Source organism: Suillus subaureus (genome assembly GCF_016647635.1).
Source record: "Suillus subaureus strain MN1 chromosome Unknown BJ212scaffold_9, whole genome shotgun sequence".
NCBI classification, from domain to species: Eukaryota; Fungi; Basidiomycota; class Agaricomycetes; order Boletales; family Suillaceae; genus Suillus; species Suillus subaureus.
The window spans coordinates 790,093-817,818 of record NW_024538565.1 but is presented as its reverse complement, the minus strand read 5'-3'; the positions used below and the strand labels follow the sequence as shown (position 1 = coordinate 817,818).

At 48.1% G+C, this 27,726-nt stretch overlaps 13 protein-coding genes across 13 annotated transcripts; 8 read left to right on the top strand and 5 right to left on the bottom strand.

Moving 5' to 3' along the window:
* Positions 1 to 758: 758 nt before the first annotated feature.
* On the bottom strand, positions 759 to 4,754 carry BJ212DRAFT_1446100 (RdRP-domain-containing protein; the record flags this gene model as incomplete). Its single annotated transcript, XM_041338187.1, has 9 exons — positions 759 to 997; positions 1,060 to 1,108; positions 1,220 to 1,816; positions 1,874 to 1,987; positions 2,036 to 2,108; positions 2,163 to 3,080; positions 3,182 to 3,585; positions 3,630 to 4,062; positions 4,126 to 4,754. 9 exons carry the CDS (start codon positions 4,752 to 4,754, stop codon positions 759 to 761), a joined length of 3,456 nt encoding a protein of 1,151 aa, XP_041195276.1.
* A 1,024-nt stretch (positions 4,755 to 5,778) lies between these two features.
* Positions 5,779 to 6,422, bottom strand: BJ212DRAFT_1063621 (uncharacterized protein). Its single transcript, XM_041328973.1, has 2 exons — positions 6,266 to 6,422; positions 5,779 to 6,211 (listed from the first exon to the last, which is right to left on the bottom strand). The coding sequence occupies exon 2, from the start codon at positions 6,191 to 6,193 to the stop codon at positions 5,870 to 5,872; it is 324 nt and encodes a 107-aa protein (XP_041195275.1). The 5' UTR covers positions 6,194 to 6,211; positions 6,266 to 6,422; the 3' UTR covers positions 5,779 to 5,869.
* Positions 6,423 to 6,765: 343 nt separating this feature from the next.
* On the top strand, positions 6,766 to 11,059 carry BJ212DRAFT_1342728 (uncharacterized protein). The gene is made up of 11 exons (XM_041335198.1): positions 6,766 to 7,315; positions 7,374 to 7,609; positions 7,658 to 8,368; positions 8,425 to 9,172; positions 9,222 to 9,557; positions 9,615 to 9,772; positions 9,828 to 9,960; positions 10,009 to 10,111; positions 10,166 to 10,225; positions 10,281 to 10,566; positions 10,678 to 11,059. The coding sequence occupies exons 1-11, from the start codon at positions 6,880 to 6,882 to the stop codon at positions 10,762 to 10,764; spliced, it is 3,294 nt and encodes a 1,097-aa protein (XP_041195274.1). The 5' UTR covers positions 6,766 to 6,879; the 3' UTR covers positions 10,765 to 11,059.
* Positions 11,060 to 11,590: 531 nt separating this feature from the next.
* Positions 11,591 to 12,402, top strand: BJ212DRAFT_1298165 (small GTPase CDC42; the record flags this gene model as incomplete). The annotated part of the gene is made up of 5 exons (XM_041332663.1): positions 11,591 to 11,638; positions 11,699 to 11,755; positions 11,806 to 11,878; positions 11,951 to 12,285; positions 12,340 to 12,402. The coding sequence occupies 5 exons, from the start codon at positions 11,591 to 11,593 to the stop codon at positions 12,400 to 12,402; spliced, it is 576 nt and encodes a 191-aa protein (XP_041195273.1).
* Positions 12,403 to 12,838: 436 nt separating this feature from the next.
* BJ212DRAFT_1478972 (uncharacterized protein) lies at positions 12,839 to 13,513 on the bottom strand (the record flags this gene model as incomplete). The annotated part of the gene is made up of 4 exons (XM_041339790.1): positions 12,839 to 12,862; positions 12,912 to 13,093; positions 13,146 to 13,368; positions 13,418 to 13,513. 4 exons carry the CDS (start codon positions 13,511 to 13,513, stop codon positions 12,839 to 12,841), a joined length of 525 nt encoding a protein of 174 aa, XP_041195272.1.
* Positions 13,514 to 15,094: 1,581 nt separating this feature from the next.
* Positions 15,095 to 16,415, top strand: BJ212DRAFT_1342712 (uncharacterized protein). Its single transcript, XM_041335197.1, has 5 exons — positions 15,095 to 15,172; positions 15,222 to 15,549; positions 15,616 to 15,866; positions 15,923 to 16,250; positions 16,302 to 16,415. The coding sequence occupies exons 2-5, from the start codon at positions 15,282 to 15,284 to the stop codon at positions 16,328 to 16,330; spliced, it is 876 nt and encodes a 291-aa protein (XP_041195271.1). The 5' UTR covers positions 15,095 to 15,172; positions 15,222 to 15,281; the 3' UTR covers positions 16,331 to 16,415.
* Positions 16,416 to 17,539, bottom strand: BJ212DRAFT_1342706 (uncharacterized protein). The gene is made up of 3 exons (XM_041335196.1): positions 16,989 to 17,539; positions 16,853 to 16,930; positions 16,416 to 16,799 (listed from the first exon to the last, which is right to left on the bottom strand). The coding sequence occupies exons 1-2, from the start codon at positions 17,230 to 17,232 to the stop codon at positions 16,896 to 16,898; spliced, it is 279 nt and encodes a 92-aa protein (XP_041195270.1). The 5' UTR covers positions 17,233 to 17,539; the 3' UTR covers positions 16,416 to 16,799; positions 16,853 to 16,895.
* A 144-nt stretch (positions 17,540 to 17,683) lies between these two features.
* On the top strand, positions 17,684 to 19,377 carry BJ212DRAFT_1063389 (uncharacterized protein). The gene has a single exon (XM_041328972.1). It carries the CDS (start codon positions 17,937 to 17,939, stop codon positions 19,077 to 19,079), a length of 1,143 nt encoding a protein of 380 aa, XP_041195269.1. The 5' UTR covers positions 17,684 to 17,936; the 3' UTR covers positions 19,080 to 19,377.
* BJ212DRAFT_1063346 (rhamnose mutarotase) lies at positions 19,248 to 20,026 on the bottom strand. The gene is made up of 3 exons (XM_041328971.1): positions 19,866 to 20,026; positions 19,518 to 19,805; positions 19,248 to 19,461 (listed from the first exon to the last, which is right to left on the bottom strand). Exons 1-3 carry the CDS (start codon positions 19,905 to 19,907, stop codon positions 19,417 to 19,419), a joined length of 375 nt encoding a protein of 124 aa, XP_041195268.1. The 5' UTR covers positions 19,908 to 20,026; the 3' UTR covers positions 19,248 to 19,416.
* Positions 20,027 to 20,391: 365 nt separating this feature from the next.
* Positions 20,392 to 21,344, top strand: BJ212DRAFT_1267796 (GTPase; the record flags this gene model as incomplete). The annotated part of the gene is made up of 6 exons (XM_041330682.1): positions 20,392 to 20,418; positions 20,476 to 20,510; positions 20,592 to 20,780; positions 20,836 to 21,029; positions 21,087 to 21,167; positions 21,217 to 21,344. 6 exons carry the CDS (start codon positions 20,392 to 20,394, stop codon positions 21,342 to 21,344), a joined length of 654 nt encoding a protein of 217 aa, XP_041195267.1.
* A 173-nt stretch (positions 21,345 to 21,517) lies between these two features.
* Positions 21,518 to 21,803, top strand: BJ212DRAFT_1342692 (uncharacterized protein). The gene has a single exon (XM_041335195.1). The coding sequence runs from the start codon at positions 21,568 to 21,570 to the stop codon at positions 21,721 to 21,723; it is 156 nt and encodes a 51-aa protein (XP_041195266.1). The 5' UTR covers positions 21,518 to 21,567; the 3' UTR covers positions 21,724 to 21,803.
* Positions 21,804 to 21,918: 115 nt separating this feature from the next.
* Positions 21,919 to 23,561, top strand: BJ212DRAFT_1342690 (uncharacterized protein). Its single transcript, XM_041335194.1, has 2 exons — positions 21,919 to 22,148; positions 22,200 to 23,561. Exons 1-2 carry the CDS (start codon positions 21,972 to 21,974, stop codon positions 23,412 to 23,414), a joined length of 1,392 nt encoding a protein of 463 aa, XP_041195265.1. The 5' UTR covers positions 21,919 to 21,971; the 3' UTR covers positions 23,415 to 23,561.
* Positions 23,562 to 23,714: 153 nt separating this feature from the next.
* BJ212DRAFT_1063291 (uncharacterized protein) lies at positions 23,715 to 25,043 on the top strand. Its single transcript, XM_041328970.1, has 4 exons — positions 23,715 to 24,121; positions 24,180 to 24,430; positions 24,489 to 24,822; positions 24,875 to 25,043. The coding sequence occupies exons 1-4, from the start codon at positions 23,863 to 23,865 to the stop codon at positions 24,901 to 24,903; spliced, it is 873 nt and encodes a 290-aa protein (XP_041195264.1). The 5' UTR covers positions 23,715 to 23,862; the 3' UTR covers positions 24,904 to 25,043.
* Positions 25,044 to 27,726: the final 2,683 nt, after the last annotated feature.

The window sequence follows — 27,726 nt, the reverse complement described above, 5'->3', positions numbered from 1 at the left end:
TCTCTGTCCCTATACAAATGATGCTTACCACTGCGATTTCTATATCGTGATTGAGTGAGGGCAGAACCATGTTATTAGTGAAGTTGTTGAAAGAGTGCATCCCGCACCGTGACTATAGTGCTGCATCAATTATAATCTCCGCTCCGAATCCATTGAACGTTCACTCGTTCAGATATCGAGATTCAAAATTTTGCCGAGTGTGCCGTTGCGGAGCTATAAAACTCCAGTGTGACATTGCTGTGACAAATTTTGAAACAGCATATCCAGTCCCTGCCAAACTGACATCGCACAACCGGATTCCTTCCGCCGCTCGAACATCATCGCAAAAAAATCAGATTTCACCTGGGTGTGATAGAGCACGATTTTTCCCTCAGGTCTGTCAAGAAGCGGGAAAAAAAAACCTCTTGACGAGTGTGCTACGCTTCAAACATTGAAAACCTTTGAAAAACCCCGCCAGTGATAGTATTGTGAATGAAATTGTTGATGACACATCATGTAACATTGCATTTCGCAACCAGTACTAATAAGTAGTAGTCCATTGGCCAGTATATAGACAGTATGAGAGTGCATAGATTGTGTGGACGCAAATCTGCATTTTTCAATTCAGAAACATGAATTCATAGTCAACACATATAGTATACAATCCCACTGCTACAGGAGTACCTACTCCACATACGAATAATGACTAGTAAGTATTACATGTGGGTATATATCGCGCACGAAGGACTACATACCAGTCAATTCTGGTCATCGATCCTTTACATCATGAGACGAGACGTCTTCACAATCTCGAGTATCATGCCCAGGGCGATTAAACCAAAACTCTGAGCTCCAAACATACTGGGATTTTCCATTAGGTTATCTTCTGCTACACACCACGCCGCCCAACAGCGCTTGAACGTTTCTGCCATCACTCGCTGTTCTGACTCTTCGCACTGTTCGTGGAAGGTCATATCTTCGTAATCTTCTTCCTCGTCCGTTTCTGTCTCCGGTGTACCTGGGACTTCGTCCTCATCTTCATCCGTCTCTGTCTCTGGTGTCCCCGGATTCTCCTCATACGTTTCTGTCTCCAGTGTCTCCTGGTCCTCCTCCTCGTGCGCTTCTGTCTCTGGTCTCCCAGGGTCATCCCCTTGAAGTTCTTCCCTGACCCTACGAACGAGCTCTTGCGTCTGAAAGTATCGTTAAAGAACCCGTAACGCAGACTGGATGTTACGCTGACCTGCAAGTTCATCGCGGAGACTGCATTCCGCCGACGTTGATGGTCGGACCAATTCGCCATGATGGTCCCGCTCACCAGTTCGGCCTCGGAGACGTGAATATTCTTGTTTTTTGACACTGTGTGCGCTTGTCCGACAATCAGTAGCTGTTCGCAATATGCATTGAGTAAATATGTCATTTCCTCCATCAACTCTTCACTCGGGTCAGTCAATCCTGGAAGGCCAAGATGACGTAGGTCTATGTAAGAGAGCGCGGTCTCCACAGTTGCTCCGTCTGATGGAGAGGAATTCCCGTTCCATGCAGTAGGTATCCCCCTCTTCATTGGCACCCGACGGAAAAGTTGACCGAGTAGCTTTGTGCTGGTGTAGTACTGCCCGCCGGTGATATTAGCGCCTTCTTTGGCAAGAAAATCTGGCCTAGCTTGGGTCCTCCGAAGCCAAGGTAAGGATTTGAAGTTTACAGGAGTGCCGCTCTTCGGAAAATCGAGTGCCTGGGAGGCAAACTTCGCGAGCTGAATGCATTCCGTGCAATTTGGAGTCTTCAAGTCAGAAAACCTGAGATGACTTATGGCGATGGGACCAATGAGGTCGGCCTGAATCTATATCTCGCGGTTCATCCTGCAGCCATTTAAACTTAAAGTCGGGATGCGACTCACATAGTCAATTACGAAATCTGCGACATCGGAGATGCCACACGCATTCGGTATCGATCTGATGGTCACTGCCGGATATTCTCCGGGTTCGAACTGTTTCGTTGGTAGTAGTCTTCGCTGTGGAAAGTTCAGGCATGAATGGATGTTTCAAAACTTTGAGCTTACATCAAGAATTAGATTGAAAATATCGCCATCAAGATCGCCTCCACCCAGACATGATGCAAGCGCTCGCTCGCCCCTGTTGACGATGCAGTTTAGCGTGCCTTTATAACGAATCATTAACAGGACTTACTCGCAGGAAAAAACGACGACATTCTTCAGGTGTTCCAATTCTGGCCGTTGTACGGCTGTCACAACTTGCAGATCGCCTGGGTGAATTTGTGGGCTACGCGTTATGGCAACCTCGCCCGTGATGTCCTGGACAAATCCCGTCCTTTCATTAAACACGGTTGCATATATCTCTCCCTCTCTCAGGCAGCCCCATTCATCAGAGACGCCAAGCAAGGTATACGAACCCGGCACTGCTATGTGCGCACGGTACTTTAGTTCCCGCAGGATGTATGTTTCGACGCACTGCAGGGAGCTTTCAATGAGCTTGCTGGTCCACAGAGACGGGTCATCCTCCGTGTCTCCAATTTCGAGTTGCAAAATGGACGATAGGTTTGTGAAGAGAGACGGTAGGTGGAAGGATGCCCCAAGTCCATGTTGCTGAATAACTTTGGAGGCATTGGTACATGACGACCGGACGGATTGAGCTTTGCGGATGTCATCGTCCTGTAGTTCAATAATTCTTTGAGTGTCTACACCCAAGAACTCCATAAGGGAGATGAGTGGGCGATTGAGGAACACCGGTATTGGTTCAGCTGACGTCGATTGAACGTCAAAAGTGAGATTCTCGGGGGCATCAAACTTGATCTGTGACGGACGAAGGCAGACGAGCCTTCCTTGAATGGTGGGGTCTTGAACAACCATGCCTTTGGCCCCGCCAAGTCGAAATTGGAAAGCCGATGGAACATGTCGTAGCTTTGCAGATCGCTTTTCCCCCTTCTGCATAGACCTCCATACCTCCTTAGCAAGCTCAACTGATATGGAACTGCACCCGTCTGTCATAAGCCCGCCAGAAGGCGAGTATTTGTCGGGGCAACGGAAATCTACTTCTTCGGGAAGAAGTGTGATTGATGGATCAGTGCCGGAGAAGGCTTGAGACCACCTTGCAGCCAAACGAGCTGGTTGTTTGTGAAGTTTGGAGAAATCGCCCTAATGGTTGCATTCAGTGCAAGAGATTGATGAGGGCCAATGGCAACAGCTCACCGGTTGTCCCGGATCGATTGTGCATTCAGCAATTTCCCATCCTCATCCTTGAATGGCGTTACAAACCACACTGAATGTTCTTTCAGGCCGCTCATAGAATATCCCAAGAACTGGAATTGGCGTCCAGCGACACGACAGCCATTGAGGAGAATAGAGCGATATCGCACTCCCAAAAAGTCTATAATGGAACAATCGGCTTCCCGACGAAGCTTTGGTCCATTCTCGTCCTGGAAGCAGACACGCAGGAAGCACTCGGGATGTCCATAGCGACGTAAGACACTGTTAGACTGGTCTGGGACAGGTCCCTCTAGGATATACCGTGTCGGCGTTAGGATGAGATGGTAGGATAGGTAGACCCCACTTTGTGGTGGCAGAGCTAGAAGAGGACGGGGCTTTTGATGCTCCTTGATAAATTCTTGGGTAACTCGGCGAAGAAGAGAAGGTAAACTCTCTTGGCTGGATTGCCGCGTGCCCGGCCTTTGCGACGTTTTGTACGGCTTGCACTACGTCCTGCAAGCTCCGAGGCAAAAGACCGAAATATTTCTGGCGCATCGTCGCCATGTTCAGCTTGCAACGATAGGATGACCTCCTTCAGCGAAAGAATGTCCATCGCACTCAAAAGAGAGCCTGCGACGGTCTTTTCTACTTCAAACCCAAGCTTGTATGGAATCTGAGAGAGTGACTCGTGAAGCGTCTCAACAGATGTACTGTTCAAGGTGTGATCATGAATTCGGATATGGTGTTGTGTGGAGTAACGCAGATGGAGACGGTTGCAGCATGCGTAAGTGAATCTATCTGCGTCTGACTGGCTATTAAAGGCCAGTATCAGACTATGGCATCCCGGAGGCATGTGATCATTACGCCCCAAGCCAACCACACGGCTAGTGTCGTCCAATATGTTATTAACCAAGGTATACACAGGGGGCTAATCGGCACGAACGAACACAATAGCGGTATCTTCATTCCGGTTACCCATCAGTGTTGCGATATTGTGAGGCGCATAAGATGCGGTGGTGACTCGGGTTAGGCGTCCAAAAATATCCACAAAGAGGTCGTTAGATGTGTTTTGTCGAGGCTCGAAAGTGAAGCGTATCTGCCTCGGCTCTGGATCACAGATAACTTTAGCTGTGCCAAGAGGGGAGACTCGCGAAGCAAAAGATCCGTCCCGGAGGAAGCGGCCGAACGAGTAGCGGAGAAGCTGGAAAGACTGGTTTCTCCTGAGAAGCCTTTCCTGCTCTTCTCGCAACTGTATTGGGTCGCGCCATGGAACGCTATTCAACCTCTCAATACGGGACTCGTGGATCGCCTGCGTGCTCTTGCTGATGAGGACTGGTCGACCTTTGACGACAATCCTTGCGCCACCATGAGCACGCAAGAGAGTGGCCCCAGCATCCTTTGTTGGCAAAGTGAGGGTGCCTTGCTGTCCGTCAGGGTGTGACTCGTCCGAGAGGTGGATTTCAAAATTCATGAGAGAACTGGTTTGAAAAGGGGGCTTATGAAGTATCTTGGCGAACTCGATTGTTAAGTCATCTGTGGTAACTGCCAGAGCGATGTTGCGCAAAGGAATCTCCATCTATCGAGGTCAATGTCAAGTGTACGTTTGAATCGTGAAAGGGCCACTCACATCGTGTGACTGTCGACTAGCACCGGCGAGAAAGACGATTGCATTGGCACTTAAATATGAGCTGGGTTTGTGATTATGGACTAACGCCCTATAGAAGCCAAATCAGAAGATAACCACCAATACCGGGCGTAATATCATGGCACGGGTCATGATACCATGCATCTTTCCATTTCCTAACAATTACTCAGTATCAGGCGCCGTGCCAAGCTATCGGGTTGAAATGGAGGGCAAATGAGACACCACTTTGTCTCCCCAGCGGTGCTATCCGTCTGCTAGATATATCATAGTCTATAGGACTTGGATAGTGTGATAGTGAGCCTGGCCCCATGATCCAGGAATATGGTTTTCTCCACCGCTTTATCGTCACTGGCGAAACCTTTTCTGACTTGAGCACCCCTCCTTCGAGCAGCGACGATCAGTTCTATCTTTGGTCTCATCTCGCCATCATGATAAGGCTCACCTTACGCGCGCGATCTAAGTCTTGTGATAGTGGCAGAAGCCAAGGAAGTGTATGGTTTTGGATGGAACTAAGTATTTTGAGTGTAATCTGCCAAACAAGATTTGGATTTGATAAGAGGGTATGAGTCAACCTCAGTCCTTATCCTTCCTGAAATGCGGACCGCCGCATAAAAGTAACCACTTCTTTCTGCGGATTCACAACATTGGCTCCCAAACCCATGAGCCATATCCAGATCCAGAAGGTGGACATACTTGGTTCTCTTGCGTTTACCAAATTCCTTGATTATCTGGAGCAACATACGTGTCTCCTGGTCCCTGATTGCTCTATATTTGGTAGTTGATCCTTCCGGGGTATAGTATCTTGAAGGACCATGGTCATGGGGCTCCCTTCAGACATGCTTGGTCGCTGGAAATTCTAAAACATACCAAAATCATAATCTTCCGCACTTCTCTGACGTCTGAACCCACCGTTCTGCTTCATCCTGGACCGTGTATTGAGCTGTGAGACAACAACTCACCATACTTTGCCGTTTCAGCAGCTTCCCGCACCTGTATATTAACCATTTGAAGAACGAGGCTTCAGAGCATAATAAATACCAAGAGCATCAAGCACAGGCGTTCCAAGATTTTTGATGCTGGCCGGATGGCTCGTTGATCTGGTGAAGTGCCAGTATATATGAGTCTATATTTTCTCCGGAATTTCTTGAAAAGATAGATGAGAAGTTAGCGAGGACAACTAAAGCGGTCACCTGAATACTCGTTTTCCTGTAGTGGGCTACGATTGGCTCGTCGGTAGCAAGTATGCTCTGGTTTCGGATAGCTGTATTCTTCCTCGGCAAACAGACCACTTGCCGAAAATAGCGGCACTGAGAGCGCATAAAATAGAATACAAGATATAGCGAAGATGTCATTAAGGTGGCGCGTAGCATTGTCAGTAATGCAAGTCACTATTACTGGTGCAGGAAATTAGGTGCAAGTCAACGAGAATAATGGACGCTTACAGTGCGACGGTTAACTTCGGTTACTGATGATTGATAGATCTGCTGCAGAAACAGAAGTCGGAGCTTTGCCAATGTGCATTCACAATTGTCCATTGCGCAAGTAGACGCCACAAAGGAGAGATCAGTTCCACGAATCAAGCTCAAAACTTGAACTTGAGACGTGTTCGGACCTGGCAAACTGATAGAAGGCTCAATCAATCTCATCACTGGTCAGAAAGACAACACCATCCAAAGAATGAAGGGGGTATAGATCATGTCTTTGACACTGGTATCTTGGTACTCCTGCGGAACTCGTTGGACGACATCCCAACATAGTCTTTTGGCAACTTTGCGACGACCTTTCAGGGCACTACTGTGAGACATAGAACTTCGAGGCGGAACACGAGTCATTTAGAGACTACTTGGAGCGGTAGACGACCTAAGCCATTGTTCAGGCCATATGCATGAATGAAAAGAAAAGTGTAGCCTGGTGTATAGACTATGCGTGTGAATTTTCACGTCACGTTGACAAAGTTATATTTCGTGCAGTTGTTACACACTTCTGCCAAAGCGTCTCTCTATATCGTGGTCTGTGCATACCTATTTCGCAGGACTCCACGACTTGCTGGCACTATATGGTTGACTCCACCAGCGATTCTCCAGGGCCCGTTTCTTCTCCTACCGTCTCCTCAGTCCTCGGCATAAAGGGGTCCCTTCGTTTTCGCCGGCATGGTGCAAGTCAGAAGGCACACGTCGTCCTACGACGCGTAGAACTTTCAGAAGAGTCCGGAAATGATACTGGTAAAAGACCTGTAGCATACTTTAGCCTTTTCGCACAGAAAAGAATCGAGGTCAAGCCTGGCAAGGAGATTTTACTAGCCGTAGCTTCCGAGGATGGATCTTTCACTGACCAAGCCGTCATTTTCGAAGGAGATCTTTTTGGTTCAGATACACAAACCGAAACTGAACAAGAAACGCAAGATAATGTCGAACATATTGAGGTTCCATTCGTCCCTCCAAAAATGAGGAGAACCTGGAACAAGGCATATGAACAGGTGAGCGTAGTGCCAGGTGAGTGATACACGCTTGACCACGAGGGGTACTTTTCAATGTGCTATTTACCATGTAGATAGCGCCCACCGCCCGCCACCGCCACCTGAGCGTGTATCAGTGGGTATCCAGGCTCAGCCATCATGGGCAGTGAGTTCGGTCCAGGCAATTCCAACGTCTCCTGTTCAAATCGGACAACACCTATCACTTCCCGAGGATAGAGAAGATTTGAGTCTCGATATACGCCTGCCGGATGTAGTGGGACTATATTCTGCTCCTCAAAAACTATCTTTACCTCCTGCTCTTAATGCTGCTGTGAGTGCACTTTCACTTACTTACAAGCGTGATCCTGAGACGCAGTAGATAATGGACGAAGATCGTGAACGTAGCTTGTCACCAATGAGTTTGGGCTCTCCGTCTAGCACTCCTCCTCAATCCCCCATTGTCGAGCGCATACCAAATGTTTTCAGAGTTCAAAGCCCTGTAACAGAACCTCCAAGAAGCTCTCAAGACAGCGGTATGGACCTCTCAAGCGACTCACAAGATGAGAAGCAGATTGAAGATGATCTTCGCCACCCAGGGGATACTAGCAGTTTGCCCGCAGAACCTAGCACTCCCACTTCTGAGACTGACATGGATCTTCAGTCCTCTCCTAGTTCTGCATCTTCGTCGTCGTCTGATATACCTGGTCTTGTAACTGGTCTATCATGGCGCGCACCTGTGCCACCTCATCGCCCCATAGAACCTGGGCTGGAACATGAACCAGGTTCACCCCCGAAAACAGTTCTTCCCTCTCTTCCCCCTGTACCACCCTTTGCACAGCCCTCTATTCCTGAACGAATACCTGCTTCTCCAAAAAAGTCTCCACCTTCTGCGGTGCCTCCTGCCGCCAATAAACTTGTGACCCTGCCTCCAAGACTGACAATAAGTGTTCCAAAGAAACCGGCGATCGTCAATCCATTCGTTTCTGGTGGATTTATGACAGAGTTTGTTGGTTCGCCTGCATCGCTTACTGCCCAAAAATCGCTACCACCGAAGTCTCGCACCGGCTCACCGAACATGTCGGAGGTACAGGCAAGTATTACAGTTCTGATGATGGACTATTGGACTCACATACGTCAATCACTCAGTCAACTCCTACGCCTATCTCAACACCTGCACCCCCACGTCCCAATCCTCCACTTCAAGCACCTACATTCGTTCCTGCTTCTTGCACTGTAACCACTTCCCTGTCCCCTTGCGTACCTTCATCTCAGTTTTCAATAAAGCCTTCCTCCCCACCTCCAGCAGTACCTGCAAGACCACCTGCTCAAGAGCAACGTCTTACTGCAGCTCCCTTGCCTCCAACCCTTCCATCTGTGCCTCAGCCACCACGAACTCAAGCATACCCCAGTTCTCTTCCCCCTCGTCCGTCAGAAACTGTAATCGCTTACTCCAATAAGGTGCCATACAAGCCCGGTTATTCACCTTTAACGTCAGCCAGCGATGCGAGAATATCCTATAATGCTACCGGAACAATATCCAATCCTTTGAACATTCGTCCTTCACGATTTGCCCCACTCAAAGCTACTCCAATCCAGTCTCAGCATGTCCCAAAGAAACCGCTGACAATTGGTAATGGCTGGCCGCACACACGACAAGCTAACGGACATGGCTCTACGTCTATATCCCCCGTGACATCCAAGGCTTTACCGCCACCTACAGGTGCTCATCGACCCCTCACGCCAGAGAGCACTCGCTCGTCAACGACACCCCCAGGTCTCTCAAATTTTGTCGCATATACCTCCCCATCTCCTCCTGGTTTTTTGCATAGGTCGCTAAAGGATAAGCCACCAACAGACTCTCCATCCAGTTCCGGCGAGCCCAACATCAAACACGGTAAGAGTGCGTCTGTTAGAATCTCCGCTCTTCGCTCATGTCTTTTTAGAATTCACGGATATTCCATTACCACCCACGCCTACGACAACTGTGAAGCAGAAAATCTCAATACAGTCACCGAGACCTGTGTTGCCAGCTTCAGCCACGTCTCCCAGTATTCTCCGATTTTCCAGTCAGTCCAACAGTGCAACACCGCCGTCCGACAGCAAAGGCAAGAAACGGGCGATGTCCACAGCGTCTGATGCGGAAAGCACGCGTCCGCGGAAGCGTGCACATCCCTGGCCCACACAAGAGAGCATGTATTCCACACGGATCAAGAGTGATAGCGATGCTGGCGTCAGAGAGATCGTTTTCAGCTCAGACGGTGAACGAATGGCTGTCGTATGTCCGTCTCTGTCATTCCTTTTCATTCTCCTACTTTGTGCCAATCTCTTGAATATAGGTCATGACCGAACGATTCGAATATGGAGTGTATCAAATCGAGTCGAAACTGCCCGTCTTGCGCAAAACTCGCCGATATCATCTGTTGCTTGGATGACAGATGACAATGGTATCATCACGCTGGGACAAGATGGTATGATCAGTAAATGGACACGAAACGCAAGTGTTGACGTTCTTGGTCGCGAGGTTGACTTTGGCTGACCATTTGAGCCAGAACCAGAATCATTGGCAATGGGCGAAGCTCCTCGATGCGGGGAAGGAGGAATCCATCAGTTTCACGTACAACAGGGATCGCCTGGCTGTTGCGTTTCCCCGCTTCGGTGTGAGGGTGTGGCTATGGATCAAAGGTCTGTGCTTCTCTTTAGTTTCAGAAAACATTATCAGATCTGTCATAGGCACATGGCAACCGCAGCGGTCCATTCTTCGACAGAATGTGACGTGTATCAAGTTCGTCGAGGACGGTGAGGCATTACTTGGAGGCACTAGCGACGGCGTATTGTAAGGGCACCTTAAAGTGTTGCACTGGTAACCCCTAATAACAGATCGCAACAGGTGGTATTGTCAAGTGCCCAATGGGACCCTCCGAGCCTACGCATTTCTTAAAGCTAAAATGTACGGACCTATTTCTGATTGCCTAATGTCACGACTGACATGATCTATGTGACAGACGACACCTGGACGTCAGTCCGAACGGAACTCAGGCACTTGTGTCTCAAGTGGGCGCTCGTGCTCATCTTGTAGGCATTCAAGGGATGGATCGCAAAGGCAAAATCGAGCAGGTATATGCGATGAACGGAGATTCGACAAGTGACGCGAAACAATCTACCCCTGCGGTGTTCGTCAACGGTGGTCGTTCTGTGGTGTTCCATAGCAGAGAGTCTTCTTGTTTGGTCTGGAACAAAATGAAAGGCGAGGTCTTGAGTGGTTTGGATCATGGAGATGGTGAGTCAATTGTGATTATTGCTCGGCTTCTCGCTGACTTTATGTAGATGAGCAAACCCAGGCGGTCGCAGTCAGTACACTTGGTTTCCTTTTGCGATATGCGATATTGAATTGCGTCACAGGGCTTTGACCGTGCATCCCATTCATACATCGTCACGGGAACTGCACAAGGCCTTTTGTCGTGGTGGAACTCCCCTCCCGATCAGTGACTTTAGGTAAGAACTTACAGTACTACTTTTAGCGTACTTGCTCATCAGGAACATTGTCTCCGTGTCAAGCAACCTTCTTGATTGATTGGGTGAAACATGCTAATCATTCCTAAATTCCCTCTGGAAGGATGCGATGTACCAGTACTTTGCATGTGCAACCTGTCTAAATTATGATATGAGCATTCTATAATTTCTGTATGGACAATATGCAACTACTATTCGTTGTGGTGATTTTAGGATAATTGATTTGGAACCTGGACAACGAGAACAGATAAGTTTTCCAAGTTAGACACCCTCAAATAACTAGGGTAATACTAGTACTGGTGTTTGGCATTATTTGGCTGATTAGGGCCGGTTCGTCGGGTCAAGCGCACTGCATGATCAGAAGTCGTAGTTGAACTCCTTCGTTGCTCGTCGTCGTCGCCAACATCGACACCGTACTTTCTCACTTCTTCCACCGACGTACGTTCAACCGCCTCCTTCGCTTTCGCCGCCACTATTCGCTGCTTAACCGATTCAACTGACTTAGGTTCTGTTCGTAAATTAGAGTCAACCTTCTCTGTCGTGATTGGGTTAATAGCATTTCCCCGCTTCAACTCTCCTCCTTGAATTTTCCAGAACAATTGGTGAGATCCTTCTTCATTTGCCCTATTATATTACCCAACAGCCGAGGTTTTCACCCTCCATGGTTGCGTGGTTGTCATGCAGTCCCCTGCATGCTGCAGGCGTTCTAAAAGCGGCCCTTGAATGCATGGTCGACGCGTGTGCTGACTGCTTTTTTTTCATTTTGATAGCCAAGTTTGTCAAGTAGAACTATCTCAACGACATGCAGACTATCAAGGTTGTAGTAGTGGGGGACGGTGCTGTAGGCAAGGTGCGTAACGTGTTATATTTGCATGTCCTGGACTTTGACCCATTTGCCCGATATCGTCAGACTTGTTTGTTGATCTCATACACCACGAACAAATTTCCAAGCGACTATGTTCCGACTGTAAGTTCATTCCGCAAAACCGCCCAACATTATATGCTAAATAAGCGCAGGTCTTCGATAACTATGCAGTCACCGTAATGATTGGTGAAGATCCTTACACGTTAGGTCTTTTCGACACCGCCGGTTCGTGTCTTTTGTAGTCTCCATCGTAGTTACGCTTCATACAATCGCTCACACATCACTTCCACATAAAAGGGCAAGAGGATTATGATCGTCTCCGGCCACTGTCGTACCCCCAAACCGATGTCTTCCTTGTTTGCTTTAGTGTAACATCCCCTCCATCCTTCGAGAACGTGAGGGAGAAATGGATCCCAGAGGTGCACCACCATTGTCCGGGCGTCCCATGTCTTATCGTTGGGACGCAAATCGATTTGCGGGACGACGCTCAGGTGATCGAGAAGCTTTCCAGGCAGAAGCAACGACCGGTGCCGACCGAGCACGGCGAGAGGCTTTCGAGAGAGCTCGGTGCTGTCAAGTACGTGGAGTGTTCAGCCCTGACACAGAAAGGGTTGAAGAACGTCTTCGACGAGGTTCGTGAAATCTTTGACAAATCTCATCTGAATGATTGGCTGATAACCCACAAGGCTATTGTTGCTGCGCTGGAGCCACCCGTGGTTAAGAAGACACATAAATGCGTCGTCGTTTAATGAATGATCCATCACGACGGTACAGCTTGTTCTATCTTCTTATGACTCCTTTACGCCTTGTTCTGCCTCATATCCTTCTCATCTTTTTTTATGTCGTTTCTCTCATTGCGCCAAGACATCATGATTTTCCCCAGTCCTGTAGCATCTGTTCTCTTCCGCACGAGCTGAGTGGATCATGAGGCTATGCTCATGCTCCTAGAGAAGCTGATCTTGTCTGTCTTTCTCACTCCACAATTGATGAGTAGTTCGTATTGTTGGAAATTGTTGGGTTTGATAGGAATTTAATACCCACGACGGGGACTTCTCGTGTCTATTCACTACAGATTAGAGATAGTTTCGAAGTAGGGCAGAACTGTGTGTTGGCGAGCCTCTGGAAACACAGATCTGAATAGGGCTTCAGATACTATTCCTATCACATACATAGGTCATTTTTTGATTACAGTAGCGACAGTTCAGGTGCCTTGTAAGGATGTGTGAGAGGTATCCAGAGGTGCTGTGTGATAACTCACCATCGCTCGACTCTCGAATGCAAGCCAATCTCCTGTTCCAGTTGGTAGAAGACCCATAGAACGACACTTCCAGAGGCCAACTGCAAGTGTTAACAGGTTGCACGCGATGTATGCTATCTTCTGGAGAGGAAGGACCTTGGGTGACTTGACGCTTGCAGTTGTAGGCGCAAATGGTGCGAATGCTGCCTCGACAATAAGAGATATGGCGAGTACATTCATTGAACAGACGCATACCTGCATTCATACCAGCAATATTTTTAAAAGGCGAGAGGAGAAGCATGAACACGATACCCATGCTGAAGATTTGTACACCTCCCCCAGACATGTACAACATGAATGCCTGCATAGGGAGAGACTTGGCTGGCGAGATGGCGAGATCCCAAGCGCGTTTGTCTTTCAGCGATGCATACGATGATGACGACGCTGCTGGTGTTGGAGCCTTGGCTGGTGCTCTGGACTGTTGGAAGAATTAGCTTTGACGGTTAGAAATGGGCATAAGGACTGACGCTTGAAGCAGGACTTGAAAATCCTGGAGGAGGAGGAAGGTTCCTCCATTTGCTGTGATCTATGGATGCATACTCCAGGTTAAAGCAGTTTGCCATATTTGAAAGCACTGTCTAAGTGTTAGTGAGTGTCGAACAGAGTACTACGTCCCACCAAAGTGACCGAACATCCAATTAGGCAATTGAGTTTACAGCTATTAATAGTTTGGCCTCCGGGTGTACACTGGAAGTTATCAGCTTTTGAAGTACTGTAACCTATACGAGCTCTCAGATCTCGTCAGGATCCATCTAAACATTGAAGTAACTAGCTAATAACAGACTCTGCTCTAGAAATTAATGACCTCGGGCGCGGTGGATGCTGGCGTTACTCTGATGTTCAAATGCAGCAAATAAATCCTATCCTTGTCGAGCCACAAGTCCTTTAACTCTTGAATACTGAACCTCCTATCCGATACGACCTTGACATAAGGCAGGGATGTCGTCAAGTCCCTTCTGTACTTGCCAGTGGTATTAGCGAAGTCCACCACAGACGGCTCTGTCACTAGTAGTCGTCCCAGACCTCGGCTATTCGTCACACCCACGAGACTGAAGTCCATCCTATGTAATATGAACACCCTATCGTCGACCCGAGTCTGAAATGACAGGTGCGAATGCCTGCAAAACTCGATTTTCGCTAATGTGAACTTTGCATCCGTATGGACGCTGGAAAAAAACGAGTGTGAAAGGTCCCGGCGTTCCCGTTGTATTGGGCTTGCTGCTGTATTCCGTCAAGATCGAAGAAAACCCTGATGGAAATGATGAGAAATTGTGATAAGGCAGAGTATTTGATGTTTAGGGTCCGAGGCCTACATCGTAAGTTGAGCTTCTTGCATCTGCGGCTGTAAGCTATGCTCCACATCATCCATCGGAAGGATGTACTATTTCTCCAGGGATGAGACGGGCGACAAAAAGCATGCCAGGTGTCTAAAACATGACCTCGATTGAGACTCTGAGAGCCTCAATTTGAAATCAATAGCCTGCAGCAATCTTTTTGTTTCCAAGAAAACAAAAATCTATTCCGAATCTTTGGTGGCTTTTCTCGATAAGGACGCTCTAAATTGAGAATCAACCATCCAGTCTTTCAACTATTTCTGACCAAAGCTCGCATTGGATGTCGTTGAGTGTTGCCAGTCCCAAATCTGCAGCTCCCACATCTCCTCGAATTCAGCCTTGGTTAAATCATCATATGGAACTGACATTAAGCGCCGCAGCAAGGCTATATGCCTGTCAAAACTTTTGAGCTCCGTACTCGTTTTGCAGTTGTTGTCGTAGTATGCGAGCGGCTCCAGCAGAAACAGTCTCCGTCCAACAGCTTGTGGGTGAACATTGCCACCATCCAGGGTTTCGATGTCGATATATTATTGACCGTCTCGTGAGTGTTGTCGTTAACAACACGATCAGGTTTTGAGCTGGGTCCAGTTTTGAATGAATGGATGCCAAAGTTGAACCATGCATGGGCTCTATCTCTCAAGAATTGTACTTGAAAACAGGAGTGAGATTGTTCGTGATGGCATTTGAGACAAGGAGTAACCGTTGGCCACTAAGTTTGATGATGTACTGGAGCTCGAAGGAGGACATGGCGAATCCGACATTCAGAGTCTCCTTGAATTTTGCAAATGTAGTCAAAATGTAGTTGCGACGCGCTGTCGTTGAGCTAGAAGAGCCGGGCCGTAGATACCACAGTGAGTGGCATGTAAGTTAGTGTGCTGGCTGCCAGCGCTGAGCGGACTGTCAATTTGGTCTAGACTTGATTCATTGAAATGCTCACTTTCAAAAACCCTTTTAGTGCTTCAGGCGCTAAGTCCGTCATTTTCGCTCCCGCGCCGTTATGTCTCTCCAGCCATTCACCTCTCTGTATCGATATGCTGTTGAACCAATAGCACCATTTACCTGGTTCGGTACCAAGGTCTGCTCCCTCGACTTGGTAGCCGTGTTCAGGCTTTGCATCGTTTTGAGACAGATGAGGGAAATTCTGCATGCCAAACACTGTCAGCGAACTGCTGGGGAGAATAGACTCGCACTTGCAGAGGAGAGGTCCTTCGTGAGAGACGCATGTACCATGCTGACTATTGTATTTGGAGGAGAGGCTATCATAGGTAGTACTAACTTTTTTGTGTAGGGAGATGTTGGGACTGCGCATACTGACTGCTCCCTATGCGCAGGCCCTCTACTTGGCATCACGCCGTCTTTCATGTTCTCGGGTGTTTCTCCCGGATTGTACATCGCTGCACAGGCGATTGTAGAGTATATCCCTGTCCTGCCGTCCATGTCACTCGGCACCGAACTTCCTCTATCCGTTGTCGACGGGTTCACGCGCGCAATGCTCCTCTGCAGCCTTATACCACCACCCGTCATTACCCACACATCCCCTGTCATCGCATCTTCCCCATGGGCTCTCCTTCTCTCGTCTCTCGTATGTGATCGTTTCCCATCACGATTTACCTCTAATCACACTTGCCCCTACCACAGGTCATTACTAATGGCGGTTTCTTCATAACAAACATGTTCTCATTCATGGAGCCCACCCCGCTTACACTGACGACCCCAGATGAGCTCAAGCCCTATGGCTGGACAGTCACTGACATCTGGTCCGCCCCGCTTATCACGGGGCTCTACGCACTCCTCACACACGCCCAACCGTTCTGGGCCGAGTTACACAGTGTAATTTCAACTGCCCTCGGAGGCGGTAAAGTTAGTCCTATGGACCCAGAGTCCGCCCGTGCGCTGTGCGCGCTAATTCTCGTAGTATTGTTCTCCACCCGGGCTGCGAAGAGCTTTGGGCTTATCTGGAAGAAGAGTGAGTTCTATGAGTTGTTTTTATGCTAGAGCCGTACTGATGGTTCTTAAGGCGTTGTTGAGAAGATGAAGATACAGTGAATACCCAGCGTGATATCGATTTATACCACTTGCTATAGATCTACAGCATGATGATATTTATGAATGATATGCCTTTGCTACGAATATTACGTCCGAGCGGTCCAGCGGTGCGCTGAGAGCCTGTTGAAAATTTTCAAAAGATATGAAGCCCTACAGACACTGGGGCCTAAGGACTGTCTAGGCATACTGTGACATATGGGTATGATTGGGCGCGTTCCCAAGGCTAGTGCACACATGGTCGACACAGATATCCCTACTATACACACTCAACAGCTCAACATCTTCCGTCCCATTTTTACCCGACTGTATATAGAGGTACCATTCACATGCATAGACACTGATCAGACTGATAAATCGCCCGTCGGTCAGTGCACAAAGGGTGTTGGGGACTGGCGTGGCCCAGCGCCACTACAATTTGTTACAATAATCAGAACGATTGTATTCCCGGACGTCCTGATACGATGAATCTCTGAAAAAATACCTTAGTCGGAGGGTCCATTGAACATACAAAACTAAAATCACCATTTATGACGGAGCAGAAAGCTTTGACGACAGTTGAGTGCTCTCACGCCGAACTTTTGCAAAATAAAAAATAAAAGGCTATTTTTCATTCGTGAGTACATAGTTGACTCACATTCGACCTGTGTAAGACACATACCTGCGAAGGCCTTTGCATCATCAGTGCGAACCATCCTCAGGTAGTCTTTCGAATCGGTCTCATTTCCAACAAGCATGATAACGATGTTCGGCTTTCCGCGATCACGAAGCCCTTTCAACCACCGCGTCACGTTCCCGTGCGATGCTCCGTTCGTGATATCGTATGCCAACAGAGCACCGACAGCGTCATAGTAGTAACCGATGAAGCCTAAACAATGACAAAACGCAGAGTGGCTGCATACCATGAGGAAATCGCGTCGGAACGCTCCAAGCCTGCAGTATCATATATACATCCCTTCGCCCACTGAAAAAGGCCATCCAGATTTTTAACCATGAAAATTTTGTGGTCGAGGCCAAGATGCCAATCAGGCCCTTCTCGGTGAATTTATGCTGCACGAGCTGTAAAAGGACCAATGTACGTAAGGGCCTGTGTGAGCTAGGGAAGAACAAGAAACATAGTTACGATTTGCCAACTCCCGAGTCACCAATTAGAACAAGCTTGGAGAACTGAATAGCGCAGCATAGACGATTGTATGGATGGAGGCTTCACTTACAGCGGCATATGGTAATAGCACTGCATCGTTGTATCATTTAGGGGCTCATAGCACTTATCAGGCAGCTGAGTTTGAAAACTTGTGAATTGATGACTCTAGAGTTATCGAGTTCGTTTGCACTTCATAACTTACTATGAGGTGCAAGCGAACTCGACTCAGATTCCTGGAGTACTAGTAATCCCAAAATACTTGCCATCAAACGCACGCTGACAAGATGGAGTTTCTGTCACATCGGGAAGTTCTTGACCAAGGCATAGATAGTAAGTTGGCGAACAATAATATTAATTAAAAGGTCCGGGATGATCGATGATCGGAGACCACAGAGTCCTGGAATAGGGTCCTGAGGAGACTAGTACTATCTCCTTATATACTGGCTGGCTGCACCGGGTCTCCTAATGACGCCCACATCGATTAACTTAACATTTAGCAAGAAGAGCATGAAAGTGCTCCGTAAAATCCTTGCATTGTCCTTCTTGCGTCCAATCTCTCTTGTCAGCGTGACGCCGACAGAACCGTACATCCATAGGCTGCCGGCGGAACTTCTACGACAAATCTTCTTGTTCATCGTTCACAGTGCGCCAGACTCGCCGAGTATCTTTTCATGCGGACGTTACACTATTTCGGCCAACGTTTCCAGCCCTCCCATAGTCTTGACCAGGGTGTGCCATCTTTGGCGAGTTGCTGCACTTTCAACAGCAGGAGTCTGGTCGCGCATCCAAGTCGTGCTCCCCGGGCAAGTTAGATCATTCGGACCATTTCTTCCACATCTTCTCCAGTGTTGGCTTGCTCGCTCTGGTAGTTTGCCCCTCACCCTTCACATTGTTAACAGTACCCCATGCCACAACTTCACTTGCGCCAATCGTAATCACTACCCCTGGATAATAACACAGACAAATGCTCGACTTCTCAATATCCTCCTTTCTGAGAGCAAGCGTTGGGCAACGGTCGTTATGCCACACCCGTGTGACTGGGGTTTCAACTTCAACACACCTCAGTTGAGAGCCTTAGAATGTTGTTCTTCAAATGATCTCAGCAAATTCTATGCACCAAATATTTCTCGCCTATACATCAACACTCACTGTTATCTGGTCTCCCCAATGAGACTGCGCATCCCCTTTTACAAAGATCTACGTCATCTCCACCTCCGGGACGCTTCCGTGTTTGCCTTATGCTCCACTATAGCCGATTTCCCTCATCTGGAGACTATCGCGGTTGATGAAATATACCTGGTCAATGTTCCTGCCGCTAGAAGTTATTCAGCAACACTTGAGTCGATGACCCTCCCCCTCCCCTCCTCGCGTCTCCGGCAAGAGTTGAAAGGCCTGTTCGGCCTCCTTCATCTTCCCATTTTCCGGAAATTGACAGTGGTTGGAACACCAAAAAAACGACGAGTTGATCATCTTTTGTCGATGCTAGCGGTGGCATCTTTCCGGGTGCCAGTGGTAGATTTTCAAACGGACGCACCATTGAAGAAAGCTCACATGAGCCGGATTGAGTCGTTGCTCTCAGTTGTAGGAGAGGTCACTTTTTGTGGGTAAGTGCTCCGTTATCTCGACTCATGCGCTTCGTCATGTAATTTGAACCTTGCCTTGTCTAGAAACGTGCTTCAGTTCGATGAACATCGGAATTCGCAACGAAGGGGGAAGTCGAAGCTACGTTACTCGAGATAAGTATACACATACGAAGTACACGCCGATGAATTCTACCATATCTTGAAGTAAAGTTCCGCATCGAGTTCGAGCAATGTAACCAGTCAGATCCCCGTCTTGGGCGAATTTGCCTTATTCTCTGCCTTTTCAATATTGGCACAGTGCCTTCCAACTAGTCAATAGCCCGAAGAGGTAGTCAATCTCATTAACGACGGCTGCCAACATATCATGCTGAAGAGCCTCCCTCGAAACGGAAGACTTCCTCTACGTCCTATTTGCCAAATTGTTCAAGGAAGCGAAAATTCCCAGTCTACAAAGAAGACTCACCGTCCACCAAGGGATTTCCCTTCCACTCCCAGATGCGCCGTCATTAAAGCTCTCCTGCATACTATCTGTGAGCCTCCACCACCTCTGCGTCTCCTCATCCTCTCCAATAGCTTTCATATCTTTCTCAAAGTCACTACCTGTGTACTTGAAGTTCGCGATGAGCAAATTCAACGGCGGATAATGGTTGATTGAGTAGTCCACGATATGATATCGTCTAAGGGCGTTGAGGACGCCAGGCCAGACGTTCCTGTGGACCTCTTTGTACTCGTCCGCGCATTCTGGTTTGAGCTGTGATGAACGGTCAGGGGGTTTGGACATTTATTACAGAAAGCGAGAACCTGTACGCACCTTGATTATCTGGCAAATACGCTTGGTATGTGGAGTAGACATGGAGGGAACCACTGAAACCTTGTAACAAGGCGTTAAGACCCTTGATGCCGCCAATTAGCAACCAATCAGGCCAACTGAGCATCGTGACTACGGGGTCGGCCCGGTGGTAGCTAAAGCAGGTAGGGGCACCGGCCTCCTAGTTTTGTGGGAGATGAAAGAGAGAAGCGGCAAGACAGACAATTATACATAGACTGGTAGTACATCTAGTATGATCTCCCTCGATACGGGCATAAAAATGTCACATCTGTCGGTGGACAACAGCCTCGTAACACTGGAACGACCTAAAATAAATACTTATCAGTCTCCAATCAGACACTGTATAACAGAAGTCACATCATCAAGTCAAGGATCACTGTGACGGCGGGAACAACTTCAAGTCTCTTGCTGTCACTTTCGAACTCCGACCACTGCTTGTACTTTTCAACGACCAAGACTCCTTCGTACATAGAGCCCTTTAACCGTTCAACGTTCCCAAGAACTCGATATGACCGAATATGATTTTCTCTTCAAGGTCCGTAGTCACTCATGCACATGGTTTCCACGGCACTTACCAGTTTCCGCTCTACAGGTTGTTCTAATTGGTGACTCTGGAGTTGGCAAATCGTAAGCATGTTTCAAGTTCCGTTTATCATTTCCTAGCTCACAGTAGCCTACAGAAATCGTAAGGAATAGTGTATTTATCAGGGGACGCGCGACTGCTCATATACATCACCCAGTTCTCTCGCGATTCACTCGTAATGAGTTCAACCTGGAGTCGAAATCAACAATTGGTGTCGAGTTCGCGACACGCTCGATTACTGTCGACGCTAAGACGGTGAAAGCACAGATATGGGATACTGCAGGCCAAGAGCGTTACCGCGCGATCACCTCTGCGTATGTGATCACTCTCCGCAGTTAGAGTTCACTGTTGAGGCTAATGTGTCTACAGGTACTACCGTGGTGCTGTTGGTGCTCTGTTGGTGTACGACATTGCTAAACATGCAACGTACGTCAACGTGACGCGGTGGTTGAAGGAGCTCCGGGATCACGCTGACTCGAACATTGTTATCATGCTTGTTGGAAACAAGAGTGACTTGAAACACTTGAGGGCAGTTCCCACTGAGGAGGCAAAGTCTTTTGCAAGTATGTCTGACACGAATCGACTGTGACTGAATCGCTCAGGTACTGATTTTCTGACAGCGGAGAACGAACTTTCGTTTATCGAGACTTCGGCGCTGGACGCATCAAATGTCGAGTCAGCTTTTCAAACCATCCTTACGGGTACTTTTTGGTCTCTGCATGAAATGGCGTTTTACTGACGTGTTCCCAGACATCTACCGGATCGTCTCAAGCAAGTCGCTTGAGCAGTCTGCTGACCCCATCAAGGGACCCACTAGTGATACTATTCCTGTAGCGATTGACTCATCTACACCTGCAACAGGTAGCAAGTGCTGTTAGATGGTGCTGCTGTTGCGTTTTGTCGCTGTAGCCTTTGCTGTAGCAATTGGGCGGGTGTGTCTGTAGTTCAGCGTGTATAGTTACATTTTTTCTTCCTCTTAATAGGACTCTGCTTTGTGTACCCTCGAGACGGTCGTGGTGAAGGAAACAATGACAATTGCTAGCTGTTCTTGCACGAAAAAGGCAAAAAGGTTTGCGAGCAGCACGACCCACAGCGCGTCTGATGACATGCCCTGATCTCCTACGACTAACTCGGCAGATCCTGCAGGTTGCGGAATTGCTTCCCTGGCCAATCAAGGACCGATTATTCCAAGTCCGATTACACCTTTCGGCGCAAGGAACGTGTGGACACCAAGTTTTCTGGAGGGGACAGTCTTGAACCAGCGCACTCATGGGTTGGATCGCTGGAAAGAACTATCTCGCATTCCCGGTTTAGGGCCACTACAGCCGCTTCGCCATTGTACCATGCTTGGTTACCTTTCAATTAAAATATCGACATGACAATATTTCATCCACTTCATGAATTGTCGTTCTGCCATCCACGATCCACATCCACTGCCATGCCATGATATATAAACAGTAGGCATTTCCTCTGCTTCGTTATCACCTCTTGCTCATTATCACATCATGCAGTCAACTCAGACTAAAAACTCTCCTTCGAAGGAGTTCGCACGCCCCGTTCTGCATGACACTCAGTTCACCACGATCGCGCCCTCTCAGAGCTTTGCTCATTATTCACCTAGATTACCAAGTAGTGACGAACTGCACGCAAGCGTTCCTGACGCGTTTGCTTTTCACAAACAGGTACGAGAATCGTTCTTTGTACTTGGGATGCAAGCCGAACACATGGTGCAGATCCCTAGCTTCCACTTTGCTGACCCTGGCCCCGCGCAATATGATTTGGAAGGGGACTCCAACGACATTAATGGAAACATTCACTATGTGCCTTACGATCTGCTATACGCACCACGACCCATGCCCGCTAACTTCAATAGCATACTTGCACGCGATGACTGTGCCACTCCGATCCCTTGGCAAGACCGACCGACTTTTATTTTTACCCCAACTCCAACCGGATCGAACAGGACAGCCCTGCGAGCCGCTCCCCCTGCGCCATTTGCCTTCTACATACAGAGAGAATATATCGAGGTGGAAAGTATCATACCGAAGATGATCCACCAAAAGCTCGTCGATATCCACGGTATGCCAATGTACCCGCCGCCTTTCTTTGACATGCCCGACACTCGACTATACTCTCAATTCATCAGCAACTTCTGCCGGCACAAGGACGCTGTCACCCGCCGCTACTACTCTACAGTCCCTCGAAATCCATGCTTTCCCGATGACCTGGACTGCCCGAGGATCTATCCCATCGGGCTCTTGAAACAGCTTCACAAACACCTTGAAATATACAAGGACGCGTTCCCGGAGCCACTTCCTATGGTCATAATTCGGAACAGCGAGGTCATATGTATGAATCCACCATGTTGGTATATGTATGGCGTAATCGTGCATGTTCCCCCCACGGAACATCCCAACACCGAGAATCTAGAAGACACTCTATGGTCCATGACTCTTAAGCGCGGCGTTTCAAATTTATACAGGCCATATTCAGGAGGTCAACCGAGTGTGGCCACGTCTCCGGTTCAATTCGGTAATATGATCTACTCCGCCGAGGAACTAACATATTTCAACTTCGCTGTCAACGTGTTCATGGAGGTTCCGAGCTTCCCGGGGTCTGAGCTGAAGGAACCTGAAGCAGCGTATAAAGGTGCATTTATACTTAACGTTCTTGATCACCCTATGGACCCAGCATGTTGGGCCGAACTTTCCGAGGATCGGAAGATGGACATATACGAGCGTGCACCTCAGCTGTTCGGTGACGTTCCTACTTTCTCGAAGTGTCCGAACTTTCCGGCTATCAATCTGCACTTCCAGAATTGGGATATGAATCTCCTTGGCGTCCTGGACGATCTCAAGTTTGGGACGGTCGATGACAGTCTTGATGCTGGCCAGTGCAAGGAAGAGGAACTAGGATCAGTGCTGGACTGGATGAGTGATTCTCTGTGAAACCTGTTAACGACATTTCACAGCTGTCACTCACAATTCTAGTCGACCCTGTGTTGACGTTGCTTATGGTCGTGGTTTGACCATTATTATTGTGCATGTTTATTTGATGCTCCACACCCTGTTGACCGGCCGCGCTTTGTATGGTATGAATAAAATTGATATTGTCAATGATCATTTCCTTGAACGTTTTTTTGCTGTCCTTGTATATCGTCGGTGGCTGCAGCGCTGGAGAGTTTGCTTATACGCAAAACGATGAAATCCCTAATTAGTGAATGTCCGGCGTGGCTTGTGCGGTTGTTCCGAAATCCGACTGTCAGCTAATATTGCCGGCTTACCGTTCAAGGGCGTGTCAGAGGCTCGAGCGCTGAGCCGAAAGTGATGTCTCAGGACTTCTTCTGCTTACCTCCTGCAACCTTGACCTTAACGTTAACCATTCCTTGACTCCGTCATGTCTCTCCAGCCATTCATATCCTTGTATCGGTATGCTCTCGAACCCATAGCACCTTTCAGCTGGTTTGGTATCAAAGTCTGCTCCATTGAGCTGGTAGCCGCCTTGCGGCTTTGCACTGCCCTGAGACAGGCCAGGGAAGATTTATATGCCAAGTATCAGCGCCGCGCTGGCGATAAACAGTCTGTGGAGGAGAGATCCTTCCTAAGAGACGCATGTACCTCACTCACGGTCAAGTTTGGAGGAGAGGCCATCATAAGTACCTTACTGACTCGAATCTACGCTATGCATACTGACTACTCTCCACGTTTGATCAGGCTCTCTACTCGGTGTTCCTCCGTCTTTCGTGCTCTCAGGTGTCCCCCCGGGTGTGTACATCGCCGCACAGGCGATTGTAGAGTATATCCCTGCTATACCGCCCATGTCGCTCTTCACTGAGCTTCCGCTGTCTATTGTCGACGGATTCACTCGAGCGCTGCTTCTCTGCAGCCTGATACCCAAACCCATTATCACCCATGCTTCCCCTGTTATCGCATCTTCCCCATGGACTCTTTTGCTCTCCTCTCTCGTACGTTGTCCCTTCCTAATCGTGTCTCAATCTCTCTAATTCCCTTTGCCTACAACAGGTCATCGCTAATGGAGGCATCTTCATAACCAGCATGTTCTCCTTCCTGGAGCCTACCCCGCTCACACTTACGACTCCCGCCGCGATCAAGCCCTACGGCTGGACGACTACGGACCTCTGGTGTGCCCCGTTCATCACGGGGCTCTATGCCCTCCTTACGCAAGCCCAGCCATTCTGGGCCGAGCTCCACACTGTCATCTCGACCGTCCTCGGAAACACGGGCGATAAAGTCGGTCCTATGGACCCAGAGGCCGCCCGTGCGGTGTGCGCGCTGATTCTTGCGGGAATGTTTACCACCCGGACTGCGAAGAACTATGGGCTTGTTTGGAAGAAGGGTGAGTTCCATTGGTCGATCTTATTCTGGATCAGTATTGATGGCATGTGCAGGTGTTGCTGAGAAGATCAAGATACAGTGAATAACTAAAGGGATACTGGTTTTATACACTCCGAAGATGTAGATGTGCACGAAATTTATGAATGAGATATCCCTGTTCTACCACCACCAGTTGTCGTGACTGCACAGATGTGCGTTACCACGCAGCACATGCTGGATGAATGGCAAGGCGGAACGATCATGGGAAAGTGCATACCTGGGTGTCACTATAAGAAAGGAGCCGACGTGCTTCTTCAGCCACTCTTCCTATGCTTTGTATTGCTCGAGTATGGTCTTAACAGACCAGAACCGAGCTTTCATATTATAGCCTCCACTCACGAGCAGTGCTCCAGTGATGTGGGAAAATACAACACAGTAAACCCGCGCGGTAAATGGAGGGGGTATACTTATGACCTCCTGATACGTATCTTAATGACTTTTCCATATATAGTAGAAATGCGACAGGGTTAGGGTCTGATTCCCAGTGAAAATCGACAAAATACAGGTAGATATACGTAGATACATAGCTAAGTACCAAACGAGATAGATAGAAATTCAATAAATTCGAGACGTCAAAAATGAAATTGTCTGCAAAATGTCAAGAATCTTTGCAAAGGTAAAAAAACATACAATAAGCAAAGATCACATGCACTTTGCAATGTGCACAGGCAAGCTAAGATCAGATCGCCAATTTCAATATTAATATCACTAAGTCCGAATCTGCAAAACCGTAAGGCATATCATGGACTCTATGGAAGCTGGTGTGCACAGACTCGATGATGGCACTATCATCCATGTGTGCAACTGTAAATCCTGTCTTCGTAAAACAGGCAGGAGGAATTTATGCATTTCCAAAGCTACTTACTTCAGACATAAGCCCAGCAGATGCACATCAATCTTCCTTCCTCCGATCGCTCTGAGCATTGTGCCAGATCTCCCATCACCAGATCTTCGACACACCCCTCCACCAGCTGCATCCTCGTCCAGCAAGAGGCCTCAGGAAGATCTCGATGGTGGGGGACCTATAAATCAGAAAAAGGGATGTTCTGACAGCCCAGAACTAGTGCATACATCTGAGGTAAGTCCGATTGTTTTATTCCAGAGGCTCACTCACATATTTCTGAACAGCCTGACCCCCATCCTGATGACACTCATGAAGGTATGAGTCCTTCTTCTCGATCATGATCAAGAATTTAACATTATCTAGATTTTTATCAGTATGATGGCCTTGAGTATGACACCATACCTGAGGTGCTTCCTGACGATCGGCTTCCTGATGAGGCGCTTCTAGAAGAGGACCAAAATTCCGACCAACCTCATGGTTCTCAAGGTGCTGCACAGCCAGACCAACAACCTCCGGCGGCACCTATTGATCATATTGATGATCTTGATCAAAACAGAGAAGAGGGGAATGGATCAGAGGGGAACAGAGCAGAGGGGAATGGAGCAGAGGGGAATGGAGCAGAGGGGAACAGAGCAGAGGGGAATGGAGTAGAGGGGAACGGAGCAGAGACATGAATGATGGGCTGGACTGATGAAGACTTAGATGAACTTCACCGCATGGCATGCCTCCAGGACGCTCAAGACGCCATGGCTTTTATTACAGCCCTTCGCAAAGCCTCACTTGACGATCCTCACGCGTGTCTGCCTGCAGAGGCACTTGACCGACTTTGAAATCCCCCATGTACACTTCCTGATGCTATGGACCCCGATCTTACATTATCATTGAAATACTATTTTGCCAACCTTACAGTCAATGCATACAACCTCGTACATGATACAACTATGGAATGTCACCCTGAAGATGACATCCTCAGCCACTATTGTGTCAAACAAGCTGTCATGGAACTGAGTGGTGTCGTTCCAATCATCCATGACATGTGTGTTAACACATGTCTTGCATTCACAGGACCATTTACTTACCTTGATGTGTGCCCTTGATGTGGAGAATCTTGTTGGGATGCAAAGAAGAGCAAGCCAACGCAAAAAGTCCCTTGTCAGACCTTCAATTCATTTCCTGTTGGACCACAACTGCAAGCTCTATGGCATCATCCCAACCATGCAAAGAAAATGAGATGGCGTGAAGAACGCACTCAGAAGATTCTCGAAGAACTCAAGATTAGCAGAGGCATACCTGATGTCTACGAGGACATACTCCACAGCAAGCAATATCTCGAAGCCTATCAGTCAGGCCAAATCAAAGATGGAGACTCTGTGCTCATGTTGTCGATTGATGGTGTGCAGCTTTATGAGTCTAAACAGTCCAACTGTTGGATCTACATCTGGGTTCTTTTCGATCATGCACCAGAGGAACAGTACCAGAAGAAGTATGTCATCCCCAGGGGCATCATTCCTGGCCCTAAAAAGCCAAAAAACCTTGACTCATTCTTATTTCCTGGTCTCCATCATCTGGAATGGAGCACAATGAATATCCTTTACCTCACATCCATTTTTATTCATAGCTACAGCAGATGGCCCTGGTATGGCCTTTTTGACTGGCCTCGTGGGTCATCATGGCAAAATGGGTTGCCATCTTTACTGTGGTCTACCTGGGCGGCACAAACCTGGTGGGCCTACATACTATCCTGCTCTTCTTTGGCCAGATGGAACCGACTCTCACCCTGACATTCCTGTTGGCGAGCTGCCTTCTGTTGGATCATTTGACTATGAAACTAACCTACAGTGCATTATTAAGTGCGGAAACACGGCTGAGTATGAACAGACACGGCTCAAGACTGGAATCACCAAACCGAGTATTTTCTGTGGCTTCGACACTGATCGCATCCTCCTTGTTCCCCTCTGTTTCGGTTTGGACATCATGCATGTTGCTGCCATCAACGTTGGTGATCTTCTCATACCTCTCTGG

Bases quoted from the DNA above. Each gene is read 5' to 3' on its own strand.
- BJ212DRAFT_1063621 (XM_041328973.1), bottom strand. From the start codon at position 6,193: ATGCTACGCGCCACCTTAATGACATCTTCGCTATATCTTGTATTCTAT.
- BJ212DRAFT_1342692 (XM_041335195.1), top strand. From the start codon at position 21,568: ATGACATGCCCTGATCTCCTACGACTAACTCGGCAGATCCTGCAGGTT.
- BJ212DRAFT_1342690 (XM_041335194.1), top strand. From the start codon at position 21,972: ATGCAGTCAACTCAGACTAAAAACTCTCCTTCGAAGGAGTTCGCACGC. The intron at 22,149-22,199 runs GTACGAGAATCG...CACATGGTGCAG, and splicing joins CGTTTGCTTTTCACAAACAG to ATCCCTAGCTTCCACTTTGC.
- BJ212DRAFT_1342706 (XM_041335196.1), bottom strand. From the start codon at position 17,232: ATGGTATGCAGCCACTCTGCGTTTTGTCATTGTTTAGGCTTCATCGGT. The intron at 16,931-16,988 runs GTATGTGTCTTA...AATGAAAAATAG, and splicing joins TGATGCAAAGGCCTTCGCAG to CCTTTTATTTTTTATTTTGC.
- BJ212DRAFT_1063346 (XM_041328971.1), bottom strand. From the start codon at position 19,907: ATGTCTACTCCACATACCAAGCGTATTTGCCAGATAATCAAG. The intron at 19,806-19,865 runs GTGCGTACAGGT...CGTTCATCACAG, and splicing joins GTATTTGCCAGATAATCAAG to CTCAAACCAGAATGCGCGGA. The intron at 19,462-19,517 runs GTGAGTCTTCTT...TTTGGCAAATAG, and splicing joins GGGAAATCCCTTGGTGGACG to GACGTAGAGGAAGTCTTCCG.
- BJ212DRAFT_1063389 (XM_041328972.1), top strand. From the start codon at position 17,937: ATGACGCCCACATCGATTAACTTAACATTTAGCAAGAAGAGCATGAAA.
- BJ212DRAFT_1342728 (XM_041335198.1), top strand. From the start codon at position 6,880: ATGGTTGACTCCACCAGCGATTCTCCAGGGCCCGTTTCTTCTCCTACC. The intron at 9,173-9,221 runs GTAAGAGTGCGT...ATGTCTTTTTAG, and splicing joins CGAGCCCAACATCAAACACG to AATTCACGGATATTCCATTA. The intron at 9,773-9,827 runs GCAAGTGTTGAC...CATTTGAGCCAG, and splicing joins TCAGTAAATGGACACGAAAC to AACCAGAATCATTGGCAATG.
- BJ212DRAFT_1342712 (XM_041335197.1), top strand. From the start codon at position 15,282: ATGTCTCTCCAGCCATTCACCTCTCTGTATCGATATGCTGTTGAACCA. The intron at 15,550-15,615 runs GTAGTACTAACT...CCCTATGCGCAG, and splicing joins TGGAGGAGAGGCTATCATAG to GCCCTCTACTTGGCATCACG. The intron at 15,867-15,922 runs GTATGTGATCGT...CCCCTACCACAG, and splicing joins CTCTCCTTCTCTCGTCTCTC to GTCATTACTAATGGCGGTTT.
- BJ212DRAFT_1063291 (XM_041328970.1), top strand. From the start codon at position 23,863: ATGTCTCTCCAGCCATTCATATCCTTGTATCGGTATGCTCTCGAACCC. The intron at 24,431-24,488 runs GTACGTTGTCCC...TGCCTACAACAG, and splicing joins CTCTTTTGCTCTCCTCTCTC to GTCATCGCTAATGGAGGCAT. The intron at 24,823-24,874 runs GTGAGTTCCATT...TGGCATGTGCAG, and splicing joins TGGGCTTGTTTGGAAGAAGG to GTGTTGCTGAGAAGATCAAG.